The sequence below is a fragment of the Plutella xylostella genome, chromosome 22, assembly GCF_932276165.1.
Source record: "Plutella xylostella chromosome 22, ilPluXylo3.1, whole genome shotgun sequence".
NCBI lineage: Eukaryota > Metazoa > Arthropoda > Insecta > Lepidoptera > Plutellidae > Plutella > Plutella xylostella.
In genome coordinates this window covers 12356989-12369315 of record NC_064002.1, presented here as the reverse complement: position 1 = coordinate 12369315, position 12327 = coordinate 12356989, and the positions used below count along the sequence as shown (strand labels likewise).

The 12327-nt window shown below is 40.1% G+C and overlaps 1 protein-coding gene across 1 annotated transcript; it reads right to left on the bottom strand.

Moving 5' to 3' along the window:
• Positions 1 to 9645: 9645 nt before the first annotated feature.
• LOC105390814 (esterase FE4) lies at positions 9646 to 11627 on the bottom strand. Its single transcript, XM_048629143.1, has 2 exons — positions 11076 to 11627; positions 9646 to 10991 (listed from the first exon to the last, which is right to left on the bottom strand). Exons 1-2 carry the CDS (start codon positions 11251 to 11253, stop codon positions 9646 to 9648), a joined length of 1524 nt encoding a protein of 507 aa, XP_048485100.1. The 5' UTR covers positions 11254 to 11627.
• Between the last annotated feature and the right edge of the window lie 700 nt (positions 11628 to 12327).

Here is a 12327-nt window from a genome sequence, read left to right as displayed (position 1 = left end):
TGCTTTTCCGGTTTTATTTAATGACTTAATTATGTAAATATATATTTCGTTTTATAGAAACAGTGACTGGCCGCGAAACAGAAACTGAATAGGTACAACCTTACAACTTTTTAATTGTTAAGTCAACGTTTTATTATTTTCGAAACTACCTAACCTATATATTTTTTTTAGAACAGAAAGATAATGATTTCTGTGTGCTATGTGTTGAGTGACGTCACGGGTCGAGCACATAGCGCGGTCCCTCGCGGTACAAGAGAAACTCTTTCTACCCGTAACGGCGCTCAATTAAAATAGCTTGTCTGAGTGATTTTCAATCCATTACCAAGTTGTAGAAAGTTTGATTAAAACAAATCTTTCTGAAATTGCCACTAACGAGCTCCTCGCCTCGTCCCGTCAATCAGAGGCAAGGTCGCCGCGGCCAGAAAACAAACAATTGGAAAGCGAAAATAGGAATTGTTAAATTTGTTTCGTCATCCCCGGATTTGTTGAACAACTTCCAGCCGAAATGAAATGGACAAAGTTTGTTTAAGCGCCGCCGACACACGACGCCACAGACTGTCGACGCGGCTACCAGCCGCGGGGCTCACATAGCGGCAAATAACCAACCCTTGGCTAAGTTGCCAGGCTGTGGCGCGCGGGTAATGAAATCGTCCAAATATGTATAGCAATACTGGAGTTGTCAGCGAATGGGGGAACGCTTGTAATTTCCATTTCGTGATTGGAACGGCTCGGCACCTGCGCCATTGTTTGTCAGCCGCTGACAGGTGCGACCGCCAGCTTTTTGTGCGCGCGTCAAATGTGGGCCAAATTGTCGTCAGTGGAGGGAACCCTTATTTTTACAGTCGCTCCAATTTCACAGTTAAAAAAATCTTCTTCCTACGAATGATTTCAAATAATATTATGTATGTCAATGCTTCCTACTAATATTGAATATGAAAGTTTGTGAGTATCTCTCATGCAAATACCACTGAACGGATATTCATAACATTTGGTATGCAGTAAGCTGATGGCCTGAATTAACATCATCTCCTTCTTATCTCGGAATTCTTACATGATTTTTTTTTAACGCAAAACAAAAAACTTTTTGCTATTTAAAAACACGATAGACTATTGGTGATCGAACGTTTCCGCCACAGCACTTCCCACAACCCTCCATGTGGCCCACAGTACTTGCCCACAGTCCTCCATGCGGCCCACTGTACTTGCCCACAGTCCTCCATGTGGCCCACAGTACTTGCTCACAGTGCGACCTACAAGAGACAGAACTCTCACCTGCATCAGTAACTTGCTGAGAGACAAGTTTACTTACGAGAACTTGTCCACACACTACATACATACATACACACATACACACACCCCGGCGCGGCGGTGCAAACCACACTTGCAGATTCTGCTTACCTAGTATTGAAGACTACTTACTATCTGTAGTTACAGCGTAATATGTTGTTAAAGCATGTGCAATATCTCCGTTTTTTGTGTTCTCTACATCTACAGTTTTAACTAAAAAATATGGAATAAAAAATGGTTACGCAGAAAATAAGTTGCCTCCAAATTATAAACAAGTCGCATTACAGTAAAACAGGAAAGTCGCTTCTTTATTTGGAAATAAAGGCAAATGTCTTGTGTTCGCAAGTTTTAACAATCTTGAGTTTTAATTCTCCTCGGGGTCTGATTCAAGTGTAAAATGACAATTTGGCCGCGAACAAAAACTGTTATTAGCCAACAAAAACACGGCCAGCGTTTGTTTATACAATCGCGCGACTGCGGATACTTTCTTGCGGGTCTCGCCATGTCGATAAGTTGTACATAAGTAAGTACCTATTAATAATTATTATGTTACCTACCTACTTTACGCAAATAAAATATTGTTTATTGTAAATTTATGTTCAGTAACATTAAAAATATTTGCAATGAAATTAATGAGATATCTCCGGTGCCACAGTAAATTACCACTGAATGCCGGTAAATAAATACCAGAGAACCAAGGGACTTGGAAAAAGTCAAGCATCAGACATCAAACACCAATAAAAAGGAAATCAAGAGGAAACTGCCGAAAGTGTAACAATACCACTTGAGCCCCCCCTGTCCCTGCCCTGCCCCCCCTGACAGTAAACTTGAGGAGGTAATCTACTCAATAATAAATGAGACGACTTGCCGGCACCGACACTCGGCTCTCACGCTTAAAAACTTTCCTACGATACCATGTTAAAAATTCAAACAATCTAAACTCAACTTTAAATGCCGCAAAACAGAGTTTAAGATCGTTTGAGTGGTGTTTACTCATTCAGTGCTGAATTTGCTCACGTCTCTGAATTAGATATGTGTTAAAAGCTTAATGCAGTTAATAGTCGGCATGTGTGTTGCATTTTAAAGTCATATCTCCCTGCAAACAATATGGTTGTACATTTCGTGTTAGCTAGTACAATATGTTGCTGTGCAAGTTGTATACGCATGTATGATATGCTATCATACTTATATTTCATTCTGTGTATAATAGGTTATTAACTACCCTGATAATTCAAATAGCTATGTTTATACGTTCTCAAAGAGCAGTAGGAGGTGAGTCCAGAGGAAAATGCGCAGTGCGTTCTTATAAAATTCGTTGAAGCCTCTCCGCCCTGAAATGAGCACATGGGTTTAACTAAAGGGGTCATAAGTTTTATTTGGTAATGGATAACATTATGTTGGTAGTCGTTCTTGGGATCATCACCATTACAATAATTAATGATCATTATTTTTTTATTTATTTGATTCACCAACAAAGATTACATCAATTACATGCTAAATTAAATTAATATCATTACTTTTATAGCTACTTTTACAGAGCTTTAAGTGTTTCAATACCACCATAACATACATAACATGACATTTCACCACATATTATAAACTATCTGCCACGTTAAATATTATTGTATCTTAATCTAAACATCCACAAGACAGATAATCCAAGGAGCAGGCTGACTGCGTAATTACAAATCTACGCACCGACCAATTATTGCGACCCTCCAAGAGACTTAGCCCTGCCTCGGCGCCGCGGCCGCGCCCGCGCCACACAAGCCACGCAATAATTTGTTAAGCCTTCATTAGTAAACAGCTACAACATCCCTGTTCCTTAGAGGCTTATGCAAATTGTGCTGTCATCTTCAAGAATAGGCTTTGACCCGCGCGTTTACTGCCAAGTTGCGGGCGTCGGTGAGAGGCGCCACTGCGGATAACTTTATTAGCTGGATTATTATTGTGTCTTATATTGCAATGGTCAAACGTCCCTTGAGTAGGTTTGTAGCTAGAGTAGCTTTGTGTCACTGTTGCTAAGTTGAAATCAAGCTGCCACGAATTTTGGATTAGTTAAGTATGGCTCTATCAACAGCAAGTTTAGGATTTAAGAGTGAAATTAACCTGTCGGTTGTTCGGGTCGGTCGGTTAAATTAACGGTTGCTTGTATTTTAGGAATTATATATGAAGTAGCAGACAAGTGCAAAATTCATAAAACAAATTTTCTATGTGCGAATGCTATTGGCTAGTGATGAACAAGGAAAGCCGCTAGAAGTACTATTTTCCCCCGCAGCGTGCGTATCGTGGCCGTGCTGTACCCCGCTAGGACAGGCCACGCCACGCAAGCCACGATCACGAGTATGTTTTCGCGCCGCGATGTCGGTTCCCTTTCATATTGAAATTTCACATGAGGGCGCTCCGAGTGGCAGCTTCCTGTGTTTTTTCACCATATTTATGTTAAGTTAGTTGTTTGAGCGAGGCTTTTAATGTGTGTGGGAAGGTGGGGATGTATCTTACTGGGACGTAGAAATTAAAAGCAATATTTTTAAGTGGAAAATACGACTTTTGTTGAATTTGATTGAAGATCTTGGTAACGAATAGTGTGAAATCTGTGTATACGTAGTACGAGCCTTAGGCTCAGTGTGTGATTAAAAATGATTTCATTTTAATATTTGCTTAGAAAAGTAATAACTTCTATGTCTTTATCCACATAAAATGAAACGAATAAGAAAACACATTTTCCATCTACATTCGGAATGGAAAATTAAAACACGCAATCTGAGAAGGTTTCAGGCAAATCTCGTCCGTAAATCACGTCTTTCATTTAGGAGTGGAAAAAAATTGTATCACCATCCATCAGAATTGCGACATTTGTGAGTCCGCGTCTCCGTTTCATTAGAGGTGCCATTTTTCTGAACACTCAGGTGCGGAGAGAGCAGTAATCAGGCGGCTTGAGAAATGCCTTGCCGCCGCCGCCGCCGCCGCCGGGAGGTGCGCGCGTGATCTCCGCATCACGGAGGCCATCGCTGGAGTTTAACTACGCCAATGATCCTATTTGATTTTAGTAATACTTATTATACATTTTATTTTTTAAATCCAGATTAGATTTTTTTTGAGCCAAGATCGATATAAATTTACCATGTATATTTTCTAGATAATTACGAAGTATATCAGCATGCACTTTCAAGAATTTATAATTATGCCACATTTATTGGGTAGAATCAAAACATCGCCTAATGAAGCGATCACTCGGTGTGCAATAATTCGGCAACGATTCCACATTTAAATAATAAACCGAGTGAAATGTGTCGGGTCTCGGGCGCGGGGGCTCCGCGGAGCGGTCTTAAGCCTCGGCTTTGTTTGTGCGGGCGCGGGGCGCCCCACGTTCATAATTGTAAGCGTGGTCGCCCTACCGATAGAAGGTAGTCAAAATCACCATTAATTATATAGTAGTATTGCGTATACTTATAAAATTTTCATAAATTGTAATAGGTACATAAATTATATGACAGAAAACGCTCCCGTTTTGATTTAAAAGTGTCCCTAAACTTCAGTCCTAGTACATTTTGTAATTTAGTCACAAAATGTTCAGCTGCGACCTTCTGCCAGTAAACAGGCACGAAAGCCCATCACAGACAGAACAACAATAATTTGAAAATGAAACAGATGTTCGCTCCCACTGAGGTAAATAGTGTTCTAATATTCAGATATTTATTCGCAATTCTACGAATTTTATCTTCGTTTCTTTTTCTGTTTTAATAAGAAAATATACTTAGATTTAAAATATGGGTTCTTATAATTTGCGTGATAATGATAAAAATATTATGTAGAGCGAAAATAAAATAAAATGTATGTATTATTTATTGGGTTCAAACTTTACATAAACCCTGAAGCCTCACAGATAACAACTGACTCCCTTGCAATGTAGGCAGGGCTGCAGGGTGCGCTAGAATATCATGGGCTTCTCTTAAAAGGCATGTCGACCATTTAACAAACATAAAATCTGTCCCCAGCACTTGCCGTCCAACACAAACAGGAACTGCGAACAAAAATATCTTACATGTAAAATAATCCGCGCTGCATTTGCCATTCATTGCGCTTTACATACTACAGAGGGACATTTTTATTTCCCAATGCAAAAATACCCGTTTCAACACCAACCATTCTTATTGTAGAGTGCCGTTGTAAAACGGCTCTTAGCACGTGGGTGGTAGAGTCGGGTTCGGGTGAACACGTTTAGGTGACTGAAAAAGATATCGCAAGACAATTCACAGTTCTGAAATGGAAGTCGAGCAAAGAGAGCAGAGTGTGCGTGGCGGCGGCGCGCGAGGGCCGCGAACATCGACACTACTTTTATGAAATTTACTCACCGTTTTTGATTTTTAACAAAGTTACAACAACAAACAAACGTTAACTCTTACAGATGTGAGCTATCAGTAAACAAAGGAGCAAGTTTTGAGCGTCACAGTGTCGAACCTGTGATTGCAAAGTTTAAAAAAACTTTGAGGATGATTTTTGACTGGCAAAAGTGACAAACTAAGCCGAAAGAGGGTGACTCACGGGTCACGGGTTAATTCCAAACAATTACAAAAGTCATATTTATAACTTGCTTTGTGTTTATAACAAAAGCAGTTCAGTACGACCCCCTTAGTCACAGTTTTTTATTCGTTTCAGAGAAGACATCCACAAAACAACACTAAAAGTGTTTTTTTTGTAATATTTTATTTGTCGTTATTTACAAGTATGTATCTCAATGTTCCCAGCCCTAGCGGCTGTAAGCAAGGAAGCGCAGATATGAAGCACCTAATATAAAGAAGGAAGCGAAACGGACCAAATCCAGCTTGTTATGATTTTTGCACGATTGTTTGTTGAATCTAAAATGTTTTTAACGTTTTCTGTGGAACTCTGTAATGGAGCTTTAACGTAGATCTGTTGAATGATAATAATGAAGATTTGGTTTCAAATTAATGTTACAAAGATACTGTTAATAATTTTATCTACAGATTCTCTTGACACGCTCGTCAGTGACCAAAAACTAGAGTTGGACTAGCGTTCGTCACCGAAAGAATTAGGCTGTTTTTGCAATCTGCATTCCCGTGGGCGTGATCTTTTAAAACAGCCTTAGCCAGCCAGACTAGTCATCATCTGACTGCCCAGGATGCCGTACAAGATACTGTCGATCATCACTCGTCATAGGTGCATCATAATTATTATCTACTGCTGATTGATGAAATATTTTCATTTCGCTTTGTAACGTTTTTCACCATGCTTTTTATATGAATAAAAAACACATTTGTCTTCGAAAGCAATACATAATATACTATGTTGTACTTATTATATCCACAGATTATCTCTCACTACGAAAAATGTATACCTACCCTGATAAGGATCTTGCTCTATGAGTGCGATTTTGAACGATAGAGTAAAAAAACTGGTTTAATAATAATTATTAACTTTAACTAAATGATTTACTGTACCTATACCTCGAGATGTTTGACCTTTATCACTTCAGTTTCAACTGACACAAACACAACAAGTAGCAACTTTATGGCAACAAAGTGACTAATATAACCAAAGCTAATAAATATTGCCGTATCTCCTTTGAGTGAATAGTCGTTGGACGAGGCCCTTGTACTTGTACCGACTGTGAGTGGAGGCTTCACTCGGCACAGAGTACTTACACACAGCTGGTGATAGTGGACACATTATCATAATTATTATGTTGATGTTTCAGCTTGGGACGCCCTCCGGCCCACATCAGCCACGGCTGCGTCTAGTATGGGGTTTTACAAATTACGATTTCTAAAAAAGTATACATACGTTTTCTTCTGTCACCATAAGTTTTGCATCACGCTCACTCACATCGCGCAGCCTCAAGAGCGATCGCGACGGAGAACTTTCACGATGCTAACCCTTCTGCATATTTATAATATTCGTCAAATGTTTCATTGATAGTTTCCGCTAGGGGTCCTTGGGAGAGGAAGATGTCCAGTAGTGGACGATCTCAGGATGATGATGATGATGGAAAAGAATCAGGGGTGGGTTTCAAATACCAATTTACCTACATGTTTGGAGTCTGTTGGGAGTAGGTTCCTGAAATATGGACTCTTTCAGTCAGGTTTTGTCTGAAACCTCTACATTAGTAATGAATCTACATGCTCAAATACTCTTGAGCCACTTTATTAGATCTAAACATCACTCGGGGGCCTTTATCCGAACAAAGTCGACCTTTTATATCATAACATGAACCTACCTACTCTACCGCCCGCTCTTCAGCCCGTTATAGTTTTCCATTAAACAGATAAACTGGTAATAGTTTGTTAGTTGTATGAATAATGTTTTAGTTTTGTTTACTGACCAAGGGTTCAATAGGCCAAAAGAGAACTAGGGTTTACCTATTATTATGTTTTTTTTGTCGGGAGTAATATTTACGTTTTAATAAAAATAATATTGAATTGGCGTACAAATATGAAACTTATGTGCTTAACTATAAACACTATTATCAGGCTTTTGACTTTATACTTTAAGCAAAATCAGTATAATTCCTATCAGATATTAATCTGAACAAAAGTTGTTAAGTTCCAGCTTTAATTGCTATCATATCTTTTCCCTACCCCGAGAATGACTACTTATTAATTCATAAATAATCTTATCAAACAAGCGTGAAGCCGGCTCAGCCTCGGAATAATGTCTATTATCCCGCTCTCGGTCGCAGCTAGATGCCCCTCGGGTGTACAATTGCTAAATTTTATAAGCTAAACGAAATAAAATTAAATTTACGATACTTTTCAAACAACCTAACCAGGTTTCTTTTGGAGGGATAGGGATGTGTCGCGGCAAAGCTTGTTGTATCCGATTGGAAATTAAACATAAAAATGATGTGGTTGGCATGCCTCAAAACACTATTTTATATTTTTAATACAAATTGGTAAGTATGCCTATCTATGCACGTATAAGTAGACAGGTAAGTAATTACGTCCAGTTACACGAAGGAACTTTAAACTATAAATAAATGTATTTCTGTCCGTAAACTGTCAAAACATGACAGCAACGGATTAAAAGTCGGCGGCCTTAAGGTAAGGTAAGGCGGTTGGCGTTAGTTCCGGAAGCGATATCCGCTATCCGGCGAGCTCGAACCGCGAACCGCGACCACTTCACCGACACTTCACCGACGCTTCACCGACACTTCATCGACACTTCATCGACACATCACTACGGGCAGTACCTACTCTTTTTGTATTAAAAGGGCAAAGATAAAGATAACTCGGGGAGAAGTTAAACGTTATTTACAACAGCAACTTCCCATTCTCTATTCACGCGCAGTTTAAACTTTATATTGTAATCCGGGGTACTTATATATCTTTTAAGTAATTTATGAGGGTGAAATATTGTGTTCAATTTATATTGTGTTTGGCCGCGGTCAATGCTCTAAGTTGTAGGTTTAAATTCAAATTGTTAATATTTGAAAAACTTGTTAATTGAACATGAATTTCGTTCATCAGATTGTTGTCCATATGTCGATTAGCAATAATTTCAACAGACAGATATTTCGATACAGAGCCATACACATTTACACATACTATTAGATTGTTTAAAACATATCCTATTCCTAGACGATACTGTACCTGATAACTTTATTATGCTATAATAATAGTAGTGAAAATAAATGTTAAATAACTGAAAGATAACCTTCGTTATCACTTATCATGCAAACTCGTACAATGATTCTGATACCAATGTACAATATTGGTAACATAACGTAGGTAATTAAGTATATTTAGAATTGGCTTTTAACCCGCCTGTAACATGTGCGACAGGGCGCTTCTATTTTGTTTTGGTATGCTATTAATTATGATAAATAACAACAAAAGAAGTAAAACGTATTTTTATTAATTGCCTAATTAATACGTTTTCAAGATTTTTAGCCTTATAACATTATTTCGCCTTTTTCATTCATCATATCTTGGGCCCCTAATCCCAAGGCCTGTTACATAGAGTCTGAGTAGTCCAGTAAGCTACTTTACAAATACATTTTATTGCTTTTCCATACACCATAGCGATAACCATCCAACAAATGCAAGAATATACAAATACTATGGCAATGATTCTATTTAATTTGATAACTTTTCAACTTAGTCCGTCTGTACTTTTGATACAGTCCTTTCCATAAGTCGTATATCTCTCTATTTGGTATCGTCCCCATGGACAGTTCCTTATCGATGTGCAGAACCCTTATGTTTCCCCTCTCACTGGGCGCCCAGCGAACGGGTAGGGATGCGTCGTGCGCAGGCGTCGGATCACTGGAACAAATTCACTCTAGTTATAGATTCAGCATCGCCAAACTTTATCAAACAAATTTTCCGAACTTTAAATCTACGGATACAAAAACATAAATCTAATAATATTAATGTTCACTATGTACTCGTAGTTTACGTACCCATACTTTGCGAAGTTGGTCCACATTCTCGTTAACCTATAAATTACAGTTCTATCATCGTTATTGATGGGGAATGGCCACAGCCAGCCGTTGAACAGATACAGGAGTTCATCACCGTGGCACGCGCCCGGCGCACCGCGGTAGCCGCTCAAGTACTTCACGAAGTTGCGACTGCCGGAGTACTTGTAGTGGTAGTTGAACACCGGCTGGTCCGACGTCTCCAGGAATATCTCGCTCTCCAGTATACTCTGTATTTCAAAATAGTAATCCGTATACAGCTCCGACACATTCAGTATCTTCTTCATGCTTATCGGATCATCGCCGAAGTAGTATTTGTTAACTCTTTTAGATTCGGTTGAAGCCTGTTCTTCGGATTCGAACTCTAGGTCTGACGCGAACATGTACCCTCGGTTCCTCTCACTCATCCGTTCCTCGTTTTCTAAAGCGATTAAAAATATACCTTCCCTGTCAGTGGTACCGTGCATGATTGATATATTTTTCCTGGCAGGAGATGTTGCCATCTTATAGGGAACATCGGGAATGATTGCCTCTACTCCTGGCAGACGCTTTTCAACACACGGTAAATACATTAATTCTGTTTCAAGATACCGGTCGAATGGCTTTTTTGCCTTTACCTTAGCCAAATCTGTAAGCGGTACTTTAGAAAATATTTCATATAGTTCATGAGGGTTTCTTGTCTCGGGATACCCTAAAGCTTTAGCGATGAGACTCGCAACCCAGACTGGGTCTGAATTGATCGTCCAGCTAGATATAGAGGACCCGCTCATTATGATGGCTCGATTGAACAAGCCGTTGGTAGCATCGCTTTGCACGAGCAGGCTAGCGGAGGTGCCGCCGGCACTCTGCCCGAATAACGTCACGTTGTCAGGGTCTCCACCGAACGCTGCTATGTTTTTCTTGACCCATCTGAGAGCCGCGACCTGGTCCTTCAGGCCGGCGTTCCCCGGCGCCTCCTCGATGCCGAGGCAGAGGAAGCCGCGCGCGCCCAGCCGGTAGTTGAACGACACCACGATGACGTCATGCTGGACCAGGAACCCGGGGTTGTACAGCATCTTGTCCGCGCTGCCCAGGACGAAGGCTCCGCCGTGGATGTAGACCATCACGGGCAGCGGGCCGCGGCGCTGCGCCGGCGCGAACACGTTCACTATGAGGCACTCCGTCATCCCGAGCTCCAGGAGACCAAACAGAGAGCCGTGAGCGCACGTGTAGTGCTCGTCTACAGCGTTGTACACTCCCTCCCACGACGGAGGGGGCAGTGGTGTCTGAAAATAAAAAATAAACACACTGGTCAGTCACTTTGGAAACATAAAACTATAGAAAAAAATCTGTATAGTACAAATACCTACTTGAAACCGTTTCTCTCCAACAGTAGCATAAGGTATCCCCATGTACTCATGCACGGTGCCGTCCCCGCTGATCATCCCGCGGACGATGCCTTGCTCTATCCTTACTTCAGGCGCCGGCTGCTCCAGCACATTCATAGCGATAAACGCTAACAGCATTATGTTCTTTGCACCTTTCATTTTTGTTGTTATTCCGAGCCGTGCTCTACAAAGTATCACATAGTTCACTTCACTTGACTACCTGCTGCCCAATTCACCTTTTATTTGAGTCAGTCATGACGACAACCACTGACGGCCGGCGCGACGGGATACTGAATACTGATAACAATAATAATAAAGTAAATAACTGTAGTTTGATAGATATAACTTGTAATAAATGATAACAAAGTCCAGAAGCGATTAACTACCGTAATATCAAAGTTGAGATATAAATAAACAGTCACTTAACAATAACTTGATTTAATTCACTAGTCTGCCACAGCGCCATGGCCTTGTGTGTAATACGTCTGCTCGGGCGAGGTCACGGCTAGTTACTGACGCGAAAGCATGCGTGTAGCGTGTAGAAGTCGAGCGTAGTTCTCAAGGTGACGTGTGATTCATCAATATGTGCTTGTAGTTTTTTTTCACTCTAGCATTATGCATAATATAGTGTTGTCTCTTTTTTACTCGCGATACCGAAATGTCGTGATACCTTATCGTTTGGACTTAGTTGTTGTGATTAGGTAATTTGTCATAAATCCACTAATGACGTAATATTTTGATGTAAGTAGGTATCTGATTATCAAACTCAAATTACTTAATTACTTATCTGTGAAATTATAATTAATTAACTATAAAAAGTTAACTACATCAGCAGCAGTTTCGGATATCTAATTTACTAAATTTAATATAGGTAACTTCTTATGTTTTGGATGATATTTTGAAATATAAAGCATTTAGAAGAGAAGAAACCCATACTTACTACATTATCTGCATCTAACAAACAAAAAACCTCACATTACAATACTTACTTTCTGTTTTTTTTAGTTTGGCCATTTTGTCATAACATTTCTGTCTGAAATTGAGTTGAATAAATTAAGAAGAGCGAGGGAACTGTTGAATTTTAACCCGTCGACGGCGCGTGACGCCGCCCGCCCCGCCCCGCGCCGCCCCGCCCCGCGCCGCTCGCGCGCTGTCGTTGAATTTTAATTTTTCTAAAGCTTTTGATGTCACTTTTTAGGGTTAATGTTTGGACGCTGCGGCCGGACCTTCAGG